Source organism: Rhynchophorus ferrugineus, unplaced genomic scaffold (genome assembly GCF_030347505.1).
Source record: "Rhynchophorus ferrugineus isolate W39M unplaced genomic scaffold, kcgeb_rfMv2 rfM4, whole genome shotgun sequence".
Lineage (NCBI taxonomy): Eukaryota > Metazoa > Arthropoda > Insecta > Coleoptera > Curculionidae > Rhynchophorus > Rhynchophorus ferrugineus.
In genome coordinates this window covers 3,800,326-3,819,208 of record NW_027472583.1, presented here as the reverse complement: position 1 = coordinate 3,819,208, position 18,883 = coordinate 3,800,326, and the positions used below count along the sequence as shown (strand labels likewise).

At 31.0% G+C, this 18,883-nt stretch overlaps 2 protein-coding genes across 4 annotated transcripts in view; one reads left to right on the top strand and one right to left on the bottom strand.

Annotated features, from left to right (window-relative positions):
• The window catches only part of raw (NDT-like domain-containing protein raw), a 212,528-nt gene extending 205,205 nt beyond the window's left edge, over positions 1-7,323 (bottom strand). The window contains exon 1 of one of the 3 annotated variants that reach the window (XM_076404335.1): positions 7,100-7,323. The gene's annotated coding sequence lies outside the window, so the exon portion shown is untranslated. Of the gene's footprint in view, positions 1-2,286; positions 2,389-4,676; positions 4,726-7,099 lie in introns of those variants that run through there. The other 2 variants (XM_076404336.1, XM_076404337.1) reach the window with 2 other exon arrangements.
• A 3,289-nt stretch (positions 7,324-10,612) lies between these two features.
• LOC143195412 (uncharacterized) lies at positions 10,613-16,196 on the top strand. Its single transcript, XM_076402493.1, has 4 exons — positions 10,613-10,829; positions 11,399-11,548; positions 13,955-14,078; positions 15,957-16,196. The coding sequence occupies exons 1-4, from the start codon at positions 10,761-10,763 to the stop codon at positions 16,055-16,057; spliced, it is 444 nt and encodes a 147-aa protein (XP_076258608.1). The 5' UTR covers positions 10,613-10,760; the 3' UTR covers positions 16,058-16,196.
• Positions 16,197-18,883: the final 2,687 nt, after the last annotated feature.

Genomic DNA, 18,883 nt, shown 5'->3' with positions numbered 1-18,883 from the left:
TATTTATTCAGCTTATTAGAGTGTATATCAATCGATAACCTGACTTTTAAATATCACTACATCGCATTTTGAACGAAAATGTGAAGCTATATCCTACAAAATTCTACTAATACAAAAATTGAAGTCCTATGAGACTTGACAATTATGTACTTTTATTTATGCTAAAAATATTGTCTTCAAATGGAGCTCATATTCATGTTATCAAAATTTCTGTACTTTAATAACCAATAACCATTTTTAACTTCCTTTTGGGACACCTGATATTTAACAACAGATAAACTTTGTTTCTTATAATTAAAATATGGAAAAACAGTTTGTAGAAATAAATGGTGATAATTAAAGCGCGTATTTGAAACACGAGGTAGCTTAATAATAGGTTTTTTTACGTAACAATTATTTATTATTCAAGTATCAGAAAATAATATAGAAAGTTAGTTAATAAGAATATATTCCGGGGTAAATAGTTCAAAATGGTATATGTAATGTATTTGCAAAATGATGTTTTTGTAAGACCATGAAAAATATTTGATTGACAACATTTTATTGCCAAAATATCGAAGCTTTGAATGGTTCATGCTACCTTCAAAAAAGTTCTGAAAACCTTTGGAGACAAACTTCTAGAAATAGATCAAAGCGGTACATAATTAATTAGTGTTTGATACATGAAGTTTAAAAGGTTACTCACTTTTTTCACAACCCATTATATTATGTCATGGAAATAATAGAAATAATTATATTCTAAAAGCAATTAAAGAATAATCAAAACTTTTATCAGATAATGTAAATTGTGACTAATTGTGGTAAAAATTAGGTCAAGACTGACCAAAAACTAATATACATTATGACTAATAATGCCTATTATGATATGTATAATGATGATATTTATATTTAATATATCACATGGTCAAAAACAATATATTAAAAAAAATATTTGTATTAAGCAGTGACAGTGTTGTTTTCCTAAGACATATGTATTAACAAAAGAACTATTATAACATATTATACTTTGGTAGTGATATTCCATCTTCGAAATTTTCGATACCTTATTTTATAGAATTACTTGCCTTTCCTTTCAAAATCGTCCTCAGTTCTAATAATAAATTAACTTCGCTTGAGCCACTTTTCTCACTGGAGCATAATGTTAATATAAAAAACTAGAATAAACTAGCTGAATGAAGGATGGGAAAGAGATCATGGTGAAATAATACAGTTTTTGTTCGTAAGGTCGTTATTTCCTAGATTTGAAATACAGAAAATGCACTGTGTGAACCAAAATAAGGATATCATAATTTTGCCGGGAGCCTTTGCTTTTGGCTAACAGTTTTTTAATTAATAATGACGTAAGAAATGGAAAGTAATGTTCCCTTCTTTAAAACTGTATTTTATGCACTTTTTATTCTATTAATTTTCATCTATTAGAAACAATACAAAACGATGTTAATTAACCAAAGCGTTCAACATGCTGTTAGTGGGAATGAGCTTAAAATTAGCATATTACTTAACAATGACAGAGTTAAACGGTATTATTCCCCATAAAAACAATATTTTTTTATTACATTTTAAAGTATCCATTATACCAACTAGTGTTCATCTGGACTGGACCTACCGCTTAATCGACCAGCGAATGATCAACTGGCCTATAAAGCAGCCAATCAAGTGCAGTATTGGTTTCGTCTATTTGGTTCAAGTAATTTCGATATCAAAGCTGTACCACGCTCTTGAAGTCTAATGATTTAAAATATAGTAGAAATGGACAAGTCTGGCCGTCATAAAAGCACTGTTTCTAGTGCACAAATTTACAAATTTTGTTAAACTTTTAAACCCGAGCAGATACGAACGATTCTTAACGTTATTTGATGCCCTGAACTCAGATCTTCAATCCGTGTGTTAAGATTGGTTCAGCTGTCAGCTGACGACGTTGCACTAAACATCATTTGGAACTTATGTTAATTTTTACTTTTGAACGTGTGAAAATACGGAGACAGCGTTGCAAAGTCGATTCAAAGTGTTTTTGTTGATCAAATCATGACAAATGCACTTAACACTAACGAGCCATGGGTACCGAAATTGTTTTGTAAAGCATGCAAAACAAAATAGTAGTGACAATGTCAGTTTTCAGTAGTTTCAGTAGTTTTTATTTTCTGTTGCAACGTTATTATTAGGATAAACGCTGGACACAACAATAACCTCGATGTATGATACCATTAACCAAAAAAAAATTCATTAAACGAATTTCTGAGTCGACCCATTTCTGAAACGAATAGTGGTGAAGAGCGGGTCACTTACTTCAAGCAAAAATAGTAGCAGTCAAAGCACAGTGAGCCAGTGTAAAAGGTGATTAAGCCTTCCTTATTGCCAAGCCCTTAAAACTTCCGCTGTGAACAATTGGACTGTCCTAAGGAGACAACCAGCAAGTTATCAATCATGCAAATTGCTAGGGCAGGAACTCCATCTACCACCTGTAGATTTATTAATTAATTACCTTAACAAACGTTAATGAAAATCGACTATCCTAATTTTTGACAAAACAGACAAACACTTCTGAGATAAACAAAACGAAACAATCTTCAAGATGTCAACAAGTTATCGAACTAGATGACCATTATATGATTTACATAAGATAATTTCCTTCAATTCAGCTATTCAAAAGTGTTACGACTTCTTTTTACTACACCTACATTAACTTAAAACAGTGGCGACTTTACTAACAATGGGCAGTATTAAAATTTTATCGATATTTCTCTAAATTAAGCAGATCAATTGAAAAGTCCCCAGCCTAATACATAGATGGCGCTACTAGAACTAAATCAATATGTTTTTTAGTTAGCCCTAACCCTCAAAAGATGCATATATAAATTTGACAGCGATCGGACCATAGTAGTGTAGGTAGTTTGTGAATTATAGCATTATGAGTAAATAAGGAATTGGATAAAAATGGATAAAAAGGAATTTCGCGTGTTGATAAAATATTGCTATTTGAAGGGAAAAAACAGAGTTGAAGTAAAAACTGATGCCGAGTTTGCGGACACTGTCCCAGGAAAATCAACCATCAAGGACTGGTATGCTAAGTTTAGACGTGGTGAAATGAGCACCGAAAACGGTGAACCCAGTGGGCGCTTAAAAGAGGTTGTTACCGACAAAAACATTTAAAAATCCACAAAATGATTTTGAATAACCGTAAATTGAAATTGAATGAAATAGCAGACACTTTAAAGATATCAACTGAATTTGTGCATCATATCATTCACGAATGTTTGGGAATAAGAAAGCTTTGTGCAAAGTGAGTACCGCGCGAGCTTACTTTTGACCAAAAACAACGACGAGTTGATGATTCGGAACAGCATTTTAAGATTATCAAGTGAAATAAACCCAAGTATTTGCATCGATATGTAACAATGGATGAAACATGGCTCCATCATTTCACTCCGAAGTCCAATCGACAGTCATCCGAGTGGAGTGCACATGATGAACCCGCTCCAAAGCGTGGGAAAACGCAACAATCGGCTGGCAAGGTTATGACGTCTGTGGTTTTTGAATGGAAGGGAAAAAGAAGGACCGTCAACAGCGACTATTACATTAGAGTTATTAGACCGTTTGAAGGACGAAACTGCCGAAAACGGCCGCATTTGTAGAAAAAGAAAATGCCGCTTCACCAAGAGAATGCACCGTGTCACAAATCAGTGAAAACGATGGCAAGAATCCATGAATTGGTCTTCGAATTGCTTCTTCATCCACCGTATTCTCCAGATCTGCCCCCAACGACTATTTCCTGTTCTCAGATTTCAAAAGAATGCGCGCTGGGAAGAAATTTTCGTCGAATGAAGAAGTAATCGCCGAAACTGAGGCCTATTTTGAAGCAAAGAACAAATCGTACTACAAAAATGGCATCGAAAAGTTGGAGGGTCGCTAATAATCAGTGTATCACCCTTGAAGGGAATTATATTGAATAAAATAATAATAATTTTGTCAAAAAATGTGTTTTACTATGGCAGGCCGGGGACTTTTTAATTGACCTGTTAGAATACATATAAACTAAAACATTTAATTAATTAAAATTGTATACATTAGTCTATCCACTTACCGACATTCTTTGAACTAATTTAGAAATAAAAACACCGAAAACCTTTCATTTCATAAAAATTGTCATATCACCGCTTGTGCATCAGCGATGACCTTTATTTCGACTAGTGCAAGCTGTAGGTACTCTTAGGAATATCTCGGCCAATTAAATGCGACACATTCTTTTGTTCCTGTCCATATTGAATCGATCCGAACTAGTACAACGCCTACTAGGACTTTCGCTTAAATGGCAAACAGCCTACTATGAAACGTGTCGAGAAAAAAAATGAGTCCGCCCAAGCCAAAATATCAGGTGTTAGTTGGAAGTCTAAAATGAATAAAAGGGTTAATGTAAATAAATAATAGTAGCGTAAAAACAGTGGCGTTGCTTGATGTTACATAAATAATAGTGATATGTTCTTTACAGAATGGGTTAATAATATCCATATAGGCATAAGGTAATCCCACCAATATTATTGCCAACTGGGCAGATTGTAGAATGCTACGAGAATAATAAAAAACAATAGTTCATTATATAATTGGATAAAAAATCAAATAATCCAAGTTCTAAATAAAAACGAATAATATAATTTAAAAAAGACGGTGTACTCTCTTACCTTTTCGATGTAATGTTTGATTGAATTGTAAACACCGGTGGCCCCGCGCATACTAGCTGCGAGTTTTCCTTAAAAAGTAGTTTTCTATCAAATAAATAATGAGATACACCAAGTAATAAAACCGGATATTTTTTGTCGTGCAGTAAAACAGCTGTTTCGACAATTGCAGTGAATTACGGACGAAAATATACATACGAATATACTATATTTAAATTTGAAATACATAAATTTTTTACGAATAATATTTTGGAGGAACAGAATACAATTCCAATTCGTATTTTCTTATTGATGCGAATTGTTGGATATTATGAATATCATGGTAGAAAAAGTGCCATTTTGAATATATTTAAAGGCAAACTAGTAGACGACGGTACTCAATAGTGAAATACAATTTAATATCAACTATAAGCTGTCCAAACGACTTCACCTTTCTAATATAGCATAGAGCGTTGACAATAGTCCAGAAGGCTTTGGATAGTATTGATATTGGGTTTCAATGTTCATCCCATAATTTCACACAGTAGGTCCACACTAGTCTCAAAATTAGTGTATACAATAAGATTTTTTTAGCCTTATAAATATAAGTTTTACTTGCTCCTTGCATTTGCTGGAAAGTAATCTACATTTTAGTGGTGGTTTGGTTTTAAATAATCCACATGTATTTAGTTAGTAGCATTTCACTTTATACACTATTTCTTGGCTACTCAGTATTATTATAGACAGTTGTTTCTGTTTCTAATTTATTTATAGCTGCTTCAATGTTGTTGCTTATAACGAGAAATATGCAATTGCTCCTTCATACTTTTACGAAGCTAGGTTTAAAGTGTACGTGAAACAGGGTGACCTAAATGGGTAAACTTGATTACTTCTGAACATCACAAGCGCCATTTGAGACAAGCGTTGCTACTTGATTTTAGTTGTAAAACATTATTTCAGCTAAACAAGTAAAATTTGTCTATGTTAAACCCTAAAAACGATGATCAGCGGTTTTTTCCACATGTTAACAACTCCTTTCATATATACCGGTCTCCTATTTATGCAACTCCATGCAATAACTTTTACAATAATTTACTCCTTAGTCTCCTTTTTACCAAACTGGAGTTTATCTAGACTGGACCTACAGTTTAACGTGGCCTCCGAACCCCCCTCGGTTTTAAACCGGCCGACTGGCGAGTGACCAACAGATATTATCCCAGAAGATATCCGGCCTTACCCAGCCTGGTTACTGGCGTAACTGGGATCATTGTTTTCCTTGTCGGATTTTACACCCTTGCCTTTTGGACAACCACAAACATAAATTTACGACCATTCCCCTGCAGGATTCATATCCGCGACTATCACAACGGTCATCCATCCAAATCGACAATATCATGTCTCATTTTAATTTATATTTTATAATTATATATTTTTAATTATATATTTATGGATTGATTACTCAAAATAACAATATTAATAATATATAGTCAATTAAAAGTTTTTTTGTACATACGTCATCAAGATGTTGAATGTCGCAATTTCTAAATTAGTTTCAGAATCAGACAATATTTTTCTCCTGTCTGTCTCCAGCCTGTCAAAGTCGTCCGATTGTCAGACATATGCAAAATTCTTGAAAGCAATTGTGATAAGAGGTTATAACTCTACCCTATAAACTATTGTGGCTGTATAATTAACTGTAGTGTTTAGATGTATTAAAATGTTAAAATAAATTATATTTGATTGAACATTCTTGTTCAGTTATTTTATTTAGATTAGAATATTGTTGTATGTCAAAGCCAAACTGAACTAAAACTCAGAGTTGATGCGGCAACATTGCGACGTTTTGATATCACAAATTTTAGGTGACGTATGTACAAAATAAATTTGAACAGACTATATGTTAATTATTTACATTAAAATTTATATAAAATATATGAAACAATAACAACAATAGCTTGTGTTATTTACTTTTACTTATATTTGATATATATTACTTATTTGATTTTGAATAATATAATATAATAAGGGATTATACCTAAAATAGAATTATACCTAAATACCCATAATATATATAATGCAATAATTCAAAAACCTATCATAGTGGAAGTATTTAAATATACCATATTAAAAACAATTAATTAAATATTAATATACATTAAATAATAATTTATATTTGCCCCATTATTAACTTTTTAATATTTGAATGTATGTACTTTCTAGTTATTGCTATTATAAGTAAACATCGTTTTCTGATATTGTAAACACATTTGATTTAATGTAATTATAAATTAGACAGATTTAAGTTGGTAACAAAGACAGAAGTATACGAAAAGAAAGTAACTACGTTTAAATAAAAAGACGTTAAGTTATGTGCATTTTGTTATATATATTTTGTTACATGCAATTTATTTGAAATCACCTTCACTTGATGTAATCGAATACGTTACCTTAGATCATTTTCCTCCCATCTGTTTAAACCATCCAGAAGAAAATCGCGACATCCTTCCATCGGATCGGATCCATAACGGAAACAGTGTTCATTCTAATGTCCACATATTAAAAGAATAAGAGTCACACAACCACGCATTCTCTTAATCGTCTCTCACCATAATCGGAACAGAAACAGGCCGTTTCTTCTGAACATTGCAAACGGTCGCTCTTTCGGATTCAATATAAACAATAATAATAACAATATTCTACTGACTCATATTTAAAAATAAATATTAAAATGTAATGTTTTAAATTTATTTACGGTTGAAAATGACGACAAACGCGTCGTGGACGAATCGTTTTAGTATATTCCTGGCGATTTGTAGGTTAGACTATTCTGGATATTTGGTGCAAGGCAAAACTGAAGGGTAAGCTGGAAAAGCTGGTGTTGACGTCGTCTGAAGGAAATTATCCTTCGCGGTCAATATCGAAGTTTTTCGGTATTGATGGTGCCATCTGTTGGTGATATAGGTAACCTAATAAACATAGAAAACATTTTTAGACTTTATTACTGAATTTTGTGTATGAGTTATGCTCGGATAAATTATCTTTTTTATTTTTTTGCAATAATTTCATACGATTAATAGCTCTACATTATGAATTAGCTTGCTGACAACAATATAGATTAATATTAGCTCAAATGGTACGATTAGCGCCATCTGTTGAAAAGAAACATAACCTTGATGATATATTAATTATATATTAGTTGTTTCCATATATTATGATAATTTCTTACCATTAACAAGACACTTATTATGCCAAATAGGTATAATATATATTAACACCATACAGAACAAGTCCTTATGGCAATATGGATGGTAATCCAGGGCTAAATCATGACTTTTCTGCTTGGGGGTTGTCGTAGTAGATCCACTTTTCATCACCAGTAACAACAGGCTGAATAAAACTTTTATTTTTCTCTACCTTTGTATCTGTCCATTCCAAGAAAATTTTGAAAATAAGTTATGCATAAACTACTAAGCTGTATAGGCATTTTTGAGTTTTCGTCCAATAAGTGTTTATTCGTCTTTTGTCATCGAACTTTTTCGGTTATGTTGGCAATTTGTTGTCACTAATTGAAATGGAAAATACTGAAAATGGGGAATGTTGAAATTTTTACAATAGTTGAATTTGTATAATATGGATCCATTTTGTGCTTTGGGTTGCTGAATAAGCTGGGCACAAAATTTGTAACAATGACCAGGCTCTTTTCTAATAATTTTGTGACATATAAACAAAATTAAATTACAAAGAAAACAAATCTAATGTGTTGCTCGGCACTGACTTCAAAGTGATTAGTTGGTAGTAGTTAAAATAATATCGTTAATAGTAAAATAGGTTTAGGTAGGTATTAAGCCAAACTGTATGTTTTATTTAGTTATTACAACGATTATTGTGTATAAATTTTATTTTAAAACGTTTTTTTTGTGTTTAAAAAATCTTGATTGAAAAAGTTTGATTATCATATATACAATAAGTAATAAAATTCAAATAAAATGGTAATATTCGGTCCTAGTTACAATACTTAATTAGAATTGGTATGGTTTTTATTGTCAATGTACGTAGATATAATACAATTTTGTTAGGAATATATTTTCTAGTCAATTCTAAACCATTTACCCTTTAATAAGAACGCTTTGTAATCATCTCTAATTTTGGCAAGCAACTAGGAAGCCGCACGTCCATAATGCTGGCGCCATCCAGTCGTTCCACCCTCCACATCGTGGCTGGACCAGCTCGGGGGTGAAACTCTATAAGCATTTCCGCTTTATTAAAAGTTTATACCTTAAAACAAAATATACTGAAGAACATACGAAAATATAATTAAAGATTAGACCATTTATCGAAAAAGATCGGATATAGTTATCCGTTTTTAATTATGAATAATTATAATAGCCAAGGTTTGTTCAAAAATAAAATAAAAATACAAGTTCTCAAAGTTTGTTAGTCCCGTTTAACATGTCTTTGTTATTTTGTTGGCGAGTGTGTCTAGAAAGAATCTATATTTTTTTAGCCATGTTAATGTTGAGTGTATAATCGGCGAGTAGTTACTGGAAACTAAATATGAACCATACGGCTAATAGCAAAGCTATTGGAAACTCACAGTTCGTTAAAGTACTATCTTTGAATTATTTATGTTTTATACCGGATATTCTGAATTTTGTTTTGGCATTCTTAGATATAGAGTCAACATTTTCAAAATGATTGTGAAGACTCTACAACAGAGTGAACAAAGATGACAACTGTTACTAAAAACTAATGGAATTCTACTCGATATTCACAGGGTATTAGCCCATATAACTTTTTTTGTTGTCGACGATGAAAAGATTATAACCTTGAACAACGTAGAGTTTTCAACACTAAAACTAAGAACTAGTTTCAAAAGTGTTACACCTTGTATTATATCTAAGAACAAACAGAAACAAAAATAACAAGAGAGATTTCCAACCACTGTGCTAGTCATGAGTTCGAGTATCACCCAAAGTATAGGTATTTTTAAAATAAATAAATAAAATGAAATAAAGTAAAATCTTAGTAAGTAAGGCTTCTTTAACAAAAGAAAGAACATATTATTCAATAATCTAATATTTAGTTTGGGTAATATTGGAAAAGAATTGGAAGGTTATTTATTAAATTTACAATGGCATTTAAGTTACAGCTAAGTGTAGGAGTTTTTATTCTAATGCCGTATATTTTAACTTTCTTAATTGCTTTCTTTTAAATGTAATTACTTGGGAAACTTGTCGGCGATATAGGTATGGCCAAAGACATATCTCTGACTAAGTCTACAGAAAAAGGATAAATGGCAGTCAACATGATCTACTGGTGGATCTTTAGGCTGGTAAAAACGGCCTAATAGCTCTCTTCAATTAATCACCGATACTTATTGTTACGTTACCTACGAAGAACTTCACAATGACCTCAAAATCAATTTTATTTACGATGTTATCTAAGATTTCGGTTTAAAACAAGAAATAAAGTTACTAAGTTAAAGAAGCATGAAAGCAAAACAGCCACTGGACAATTCATGGAAATCAAAGAATTGAAGCTTTAGCTTAGGTAGTCTAATTTAATCTTAATTTGGGAAAACCTTAATTTGATCTTACTAAATATTGACAAATGGTTAATACTTTGACTAAATAATATTTTCCATTCCATTGGGTATTATATATATTCAAATTATGTCAGATATAATTAAAAAACAATGCTTATTAATAGTTACATGTAACTGTTATGTGTAACATATACAAACAATTTTAAAAAGTATGTAAACCTCAGTACAGATATCAAACTAATAAACAACAACAATAACAAAAAAAAATCGAAACCTCAACGAAAGACGAAAGAAACCTTTAACGAATTCCACCCCGATACTCGCAAACTAGGTCTGTACGGTAAACAAGACGCTGTAGAAAATCGTGTGTGCACTCATATACAATGCTTCGAAAAAGTAACCGAAAATATTTGGTTTGAACGGTCCCAGGCGATTTGTAAATAAAATGTTTGACTTTTTACCCGATTATTTGTGTTAAATAATGAAGACAACATTCCGAATTATTGCTCAGTGTTCGAGGTAAATCGTTTGGTGATCGTCAAGAGGGTCCTAACGACTACAACATGCCGCAATCGAAGTTTTATAACAGGAAAATGACCGTTTGGTGGTTCCTAATTATGCTCATTAATTTTGTAAGTATACAGCTTTCAACGAAAATAAATAACGCGTTTATATTGGCTTAAATAATTTTAAATTAAACTCTTGGTGAAATACTCAAACTCAACTTCGTTCTCTAATGTTTTCACGTAATTACTAACTAACAGAATAACGTCAGAATAACTGTTACATAACTCCTATTATAGTACAATATTCAGGAGTGATTTCTCGGACGAAAATATAGTTTAACTGGAATTAATTTTGTGCCTAGATAATATTATCAACTCGTATATAATATATTTCGTTGTCAGACTTATTTACTTTTTTTTTATTAACAACAATAATTAAACCACTCCCAACTTTTGAGAAAAAACAATAATTGAATCAAGAGAACCTCTAAACAGTTACAGTTCGATATATTTAAACACGTAAAATATATTCGAAAGAGTTAAACAATATATTCATATAAATATATTTAGTGTATGTTTGGTCATCTAATCCTTTCATAAAACTGATTTTCATATACAATTTATTGAATTTCAATGAGTATTTTATTTCTAGATTTATAGCTGGTGTTATAATTTAATATATGTTTTGTTTTTAGATATTTGGTGTGTCTGGTATTATAATATGTAGCTTGAAATTAAGGAATATAGGAGGCGAGAATTTTCAAATGGGATTTTTCAAACTCTCGATGGGATTCGCTGCTTGCAATCTCATACTGAGCGTTCTGCTACTGGTGGCGGTTTTAAAGGTAAACTTTTGATTTTTGCACTACTTTTTTTGTTTACAATGCAGATGTCGCGTGTAGTGTATATATTTTGTTTTTATCTTTTTATTAAAGCTATTCAGGGTAATAAAATTAAAGATAATACAATTTGATTGAACGTAATTTTAATTATATCCCTGTTAGCTAAGCAATCTATGCTAATTACAATTGAGCAGATATTCATCCGTCTACAAAACTGAAAATGTTATAACTTTATACTCAATTTAACTCGTTGGAGAAGACATGGTTATGACGGTGCGTGGGTTTGGTAGTGACATAGTTATAAAATACACAAAAATAGTATAAATTACTTTTGTTTTCGATAATAACTAACTTACTTTATTGGCCGATATTAATTATTATTTAAGAAAGGATCTTATTATTGTGGTTAGAAACATTAAATCATTTAAAATAAAACAGGCTATGGCAATGAATGTAACGCAGGGAGGATGTCAGTACCATGAAATTATTATTTAATAAACATAATTGTAAACGATTATTATGTATTAATTGATGAAATTACTTTGCAAGTATCACAATATTGTATAATTTACAAGTATTATACTGCTATACAAACAGGATATATAAAACAGGCTATACATTTATCCTTCCTTTGCCACCTTAACATACTTTCAAATCAGGGGAAGCTTCACATCGTCCTGGTTTCAAGTACTGTCTTTTTCATACATTATTGTTATATGTCTTAGCGGCACCTTGTTAATTTTATTAGATGATTAATCCTCTTGTTTTTGATATGTATTAACTTTTTCGTAAAACACGCTACTGTTTTGATTTAGAAAAAATAATTTTAAATCAAAATCATATATTATCATCTAATATATTCAACTTAACATAAGGTTTCCATCGAGGATTAGATTATTTAATTTTATGGGTCTGACTAGCCAGTTGGTGGTGTCTGTGGTTCGTAACAACTCTCCTGTTTTTCTCTATAGGATGATGAATATATTTTGATTATATGTTTCACAATTATGTGGTCTTCAGTATTAATAGCATTCATTCTGTATTCATTACCTTACACTATATCAATAAATATTTCGTTTCTATTCTGCGGTAATTCACAAATGGAAATGGTGTTTTGCACAGTTAATTCATTTAAAACCACATATCAAGCTGAGGGATATTAGCAAATTGTTCTCCAAATCTTTTAGACTGGATACTCTAAAAGTGGCTTGAGAACAAAAGCCAAAATAATTACTTGCATTAGAAATCAACTTTGGGTTCTTTAGTTGACGAGTTATTATATTGAAATGTAAGATAATTGTTATAAAAAGTATTATTTTATTTACAAACCATTATTAGTTACCATACATATTTGTTCATTTAATATACGGTCGTTAGCATTCACTAAAACCTCTAATTTTTCCCAGTGATGCTCTTCTTTGTACATGTCCGCTTGTGGAAAAAATGTTAAAGGTCTCTCTGAACCGTCCAGCAGTAGTCTGATAATATTTTGAAGCACTATTTTACTTGATATCCTTTCTCCGTACTATACTTCTTTATAGTTAGGATTTTTATGATGCCTAAAATGTCTCTATATCTCCTTCAAAGCAGTTCATTCTTCTTTTTTAGGATCTGTCATTTGAAAACTTTATAACTATATAACTACAAATGACTTCATCAATCCCAACTTTGTGTGCAGCGGTGGTAAAAGAAATTTACGCGGCGGTACCAATTGACAGGTTTCTTGGAGACGTCCTGAAGTGTTTTCCACACTAGTTTAATTTTCTACCTATCAAAATACGTAGAACTTTGTTGAAAATACTCAAACAGTTGCCTATACTGGTAACAAATTAATCATAAATATGTGCTGGCATTTCAATAAACGTCGTAATGTTGAAATTCTTAATAAATATATGTTTACATTGTTCTATTTAATATTTTGTGTAGCAGTATAATACTTGTAAATGATACAATATTGTGATACATGGAAAGTAATTTCAACTAATACATAATAATCGTTTACAATTATCTTTATTAAATAATAATTTCATGGTACTAATATCCTCCCTGCATTACATTCATTGTCGTAGCCCGAATAGTGAATGAATCAAGTAGAAAGTAGCATTATAATATTAAAATAATTAAGGAAATGGACATAAAATGAAAAGAAATCTATAAATATGTACCGTCAGTCGCTTTCTTGATATGACTTTATATGGGATTAAAAAAGTTTCTAGTTGTTTCATTGAACTTTCCATATAGATATTTGTTTTGCAACATTGTTACTACTGCTACTATTTTAATTCTTAAAATTGAATACCTTGATAATTAAAAATATCGACTGAAAAAATTCATAGGCTGGATAGTTTTCTATGACCTTGACCAAACAACAGTATAACCCCTTAAAATAATTAATTACTTCTTTTACAGAAAGATCAAAAATATGCCTTTTTATACGCTTTACTGATATTCCTCAGCCTCTTTGCGGCCACCATCCACATAGAAAGCACTACTAGCAAGAATATAACATTCATAATAATATTTATTGTATTCGGTAAGTATCACTACTTGTATCTTTTTATGGTCTGGCATTGTGATTAATTTTGACTGAGATTGAAAATTTTATTATCGACATCGTCTCGCTCGCCATAAATAATGACTGCGGAGCAACTAAAAACAAGCAACAATCAGCTATGATTTTCTTAGTATTACGAAAATTTTAAATATTGGCTGAGATCAAAGACGTGATTGGTGGGCTTCTAGAGTCTGAAGACGTGACCCAAAATAATTCTCCATTCATAAAGATCATAGTTCTCTAGATCAGATAGATTTTAACACAAAGTGATATTATATGTCAATGTATCAATAATTAAACTATTATCGAGCTTTTCTCACCTTTTAACATTTTATCTAAGCTTTATTACCTGTTGATCATTCAAGATACATGAGGAATTCTTGAACGATTGATTATTATATGGAGACCTGTAGTATATGGAGAAAATTTGTGAAAAAAGGGACGCAGAAGTCTTTTTTGATAACTCTGGAAAAGATTTTTAATAATCTGGTTAATGATGTTCATTTCCAATTTTTTTTGACAACAGTACTTGTGAAGTACCATGGGACATTAAGAGTATCTGATTGTTATCTGTCCATATTTTAAGTATTTGGTTACAGAGCAATACATTACTCTGCGTGAACAGAGCAGAATTTGTTTCAAATTGCAATATATTAAATATCCAGTTTATCTTTATTCTTCTTTACATGAGTGTTCCAGCACAGTTTCACAATCTGTATAATTCCTGAATATAGCACTTAGATATTATTTATTCTGGTAAAGATATATTAATTTATCTTGTATGTAAAATTGACGTGGTCTCATTAAACTGATTCTCGTTTTGTTTATTGACGTTTGCCATTTCATTGCGACCTTCTGGAGATCTTACCCACAGCAGATATGGCAGTATCACAGAAAAATCATCGTGTACATCAGGACCGGTCCCAACACATTATCCTGTGGTCATTTTTAATTCTTTCCGAATAGGCTTAACCCTGAAGGCCCTACCTGGAAGATTTGAAAATCTGCAAACTGTCTCTGTAAAATCTTGCTTAATTTAATGATGATAAAACTTACGAAAAGCAAGTATGGTGCATAAAACTTTATATTATGTCAATTTTGATGTAACAATGACGAAAAAAGAAGCTTGGATCACATTTAAGGAATCTAGGGCAAGGTCGTTGGTCAATGCAAAAGACCCTACTTATTCAGCAAGTTTAAAAGTTTCGGCTATCTGATGAGCATAAAAGTCCACTTCTTGCATACTACCATTTGGCTCTTCGGCAATAGGAATAGTTTCAATAGGACTTAAAGCAAAAGAGAAATTTTACAGAAAAAAGAAAAAGGAACTGAATAAAATATTGTCAGTCAACATGATTTTTTAATGTTCCCTATTTTTGTATATATTTTGATTATATTTTGCAAATATAATGGGTGTCATATTGTGAAAGAATTGTAAAGATTGAGATAAATTGGTTTGAAACAAGTGGTAATGGTCAAATAATTATTTACGCTAACATAGCGTAATACTAAGGATGACTCTGGATGTTACACACTCATAAGGAAAAAAGCGTACTCAATGTTTTTAGAACACAGGAAAAAATTAAGTTGTTATTATACACATTAAAATAGTTTAAGTTTTCCTTAATAAGTTTTGAAATCTGTCTGGAGTGACGGTGTGCAACTGTAAGGATGTACGCAGAGTGTCAATTTTCCCGGCAAGATCTAAATTTATCAAAACTTAACATAGAAGATAGAAAAATACATAATGGTAAACACAAAAATAATAATGTACCCAATATTTGACCAAATCTAGAATTTATCAAAGCATTCTATTCTAACTTATGTGTTCGACATTAATTATCGTTTATTCCTCAGCCCTCCTGTGCTTTCTGTGGTTTTGTGTCTACGGCACGTATCAAATATGGCTGAAGGACAATGAAGCTGAAAAAGCAGAAGCAGAACAGACGATAGTATAAATGGGCCTCGGCGAATCGTCAATGTGTCAATTAAAACGAATTTCGCATCTTAGACTTTTTTTACCCGTGATTTTTGCATCCTTACCTTTTTTACTTACCTTAGATATCCCCTTCGTTTTCCATATCCCTTGGTATCCATAAACTGATGGAAGCTAGATGGAAATCTGTATGGAAGCAAACAATTTTGATATGTTGCCCATGGAGCTATAAATGTAAGATGTATCATTTAAATTGTATATATAGGCAATATTAAAGAGCTCGTTTGTTATAATTAATGCGAATTTGTATGTTATACGGTTATAATAGATAATAATAAATGGTAATAAAGAATTTTCACCGTATTCCTTGTAGTTTTCTTGCAATAACTAAGATACATATTAAAGAAGAAGAAAAAGTTATTTCATAACACATATTGGGCATTTTTTGTTTTTTTTTTTATAAAGGTTACTTAAATTTATGTTATTTACATGTAATATTTAAGAAGTCTATAGACCTGGAAGCCTCAATTTTAGATATTTTTAGCGTTTACGAATGCTAGTGAAGTACCGGGTAAGAAAAAGGTGATTCCTATTCAACATGTTAACTATTCTTGATTAGTAAATACCTTATTATGGCTCGGGCGTTGGAAAGAAAAGGAGATGGTGATTTTTAAAAAATTTTAATTTGTTTATAATTGAAACTGGTCTCCTAGATGAACATTACAATTTACACAATATAGTCCATCCAGATCTAGACAATATAGTACCCTTCTCACCGCTTACACCTTTGTCGTCCATGCAGTAGCTGAAGCGCCTCTGGGCTTTCAGGTGGGTGTAACCAGGCTTTATGATTCCCAGCGAACGTTTTATTTTCTTCTTTGGCAGTAGGAATGTCCAGGTCAGGATGCAAATTCATTATGTACATAACAAGGTGCGTCCACTGCGTTACGTTGTTCTGGAATACTTAAACTTTATTTACATTGCTATCTCAGATAAGGACTTACAGCTCTATACCATATAGCTATTTTCTTTTAAACACCTTATTGTAGATCAGTATCTTACTGTGAATTGGAATTTTGGATTTTCTTCCAACGAGCCAATATAGCTGATATTTTATTTTAAGTTATCATAATTCCTTAGAGTTCGGATGTGTCACTAGTATAAAGCAAATAGACGATAAGTCATAGGACGCTGTCTTAATGTAATCCTGCTTGCATTTCTTTAGTTCCAAATATTCCTCTTTTTGCTTAATTCTGAAGAGTCTATTGGAGATATATGATATTGGTTTGGTAATATTTTATTTAATTATGTAACAAAAAGGTGATTCCTATTCGACACACTTCCTTCCGTTGTAGCTTTCTAACACGAAAAAACAAATTATTTTTTATTAATAACGATGACTTAGGCCTAGAAAAGAAAAGAAGAAAATGGTGATGACTTTCCTGATTTCTGATATTTCCGAATTTCAGGCCGACATATAAGGTAGGTTGACATTTTGAGACAAAATTTGGATCAACATAACTTATATAATAGTTTTTGGCTGATATTTTCTTAATTTTGGTGACTACTGATTCATGAATTAAACCTTGTTGTGATCCAAAACTAGCATATAATATAAAATATATTTATGTATAAAAAATCGCTTTAGTTACAAAGTTATTTTAATCAATCATTGTATAATATTATGTACTGTTAAGGAATACAAACATCAATACAACGATAAAAATCCTTAACCGTACATGTTCTAGTAGACAATCTTATTTTCTCTCACAAATAGCGCTGAATCTTGTTCCATCCTGTCCATCACTTGATTTCTTGCAAAGCCAGTCTGACAGCCAATACTGTACCATATTAACAATTTTTAGTGTTGTGTATATTGTTCTTGATTTCTGTGTAAGCAATAGAAGTAAGTTCCTGTTTTGTTCTTTATTAATTTAATTTAGAACTTAATATTTTTTTGGAATTAAACGCTCATAAAACCGAAAATACATTTAAATAATAATATAGCTTTATGCCTTTTTAAAAGAATTTAACGTCTTAATTATTTTAAATAAACGTATATTTTTATATAAGCCTTTTATATAATCATATAAATATTTTGTGGAAAATATTTTAAATTATTTTTAATTTATAAATTTAATTATTACAGAACTTATATAGTATAGCAAAACAATTATTTGTTCGAATTTTTCTATTAGCTATTTAATTATGCATTACTTAACTCAAAAATAATTTAGTTCTTGAGTGATATGGGATAGAAAAAAGCTGCTAGGGTTAGAGGAAATAAAACTTCAGGTATATCTGTTATAGAAACAAATTATTAATCAAATATTTATTGTTGCCTGAGGTACTCTTTGCACAAAATCATATTTTGACATTTTAATTTATAAATATTTTTTAACTAAAAAATAACATAGCATACATCTTGCAACTAGTTATTAACTATCTAGTAAATTATCTTTAAAATTGTTTTCCAGTCCAGGTCTAAGGTTCCAAGTGGAAACTTAATTAGTGTTTGATGGATATATTCCTACTACCCATCGTTTATAATATGGCAGGAGTGTTTACCAGTAGCTTAACCTTAATAATTCAAAATATTTGTCTCTGTACCTGGGAGTTGACCATATAAGTTGCACCAGTTGTCGAGTAATTGTTCTGCATTTTTATGTCTTCGCAAATTACCTTACCATTAGTTTTTTTGTAGATATCTTCATTTCTAATATACTATGAGGTCTTACTTTATATAGAATGTCGCTAATATTATTTTATTAAAAGTCTTTCAATGTCTGTTGCAACATGTACATTCTAAACAAACTCTATATTCTATGAAATCACGCTACTAAATCTC

What these genes read in the sequence shown, in the direction of transcription:
- LOC143195412 (XM_076402493.1), top strand. Translation starts at nt 10,761, where the DNA reads ATGCCGCAATCGAAGTTTTATAACAGGAAAATGACCGTTTGGTGGTTC. An exon ending in TACTGGTGGCGGTTTTAAAG is followed by an intron (nt 11,549 to 13,954) that starts GTAAACTTTTGA and finishes CTTCTTTTACAG; the next exon opens with AAAGATCAAAAATATGCCTT. An exon ending in AATAATATTTATTGTATTCG is followed by an intron (nt 14,079 to 15,956) that starts GTAAGTATCACT and finishes TTTATTCCTCAG; the next exon opens with CCCTCCTGTGCTTTCTGTGG.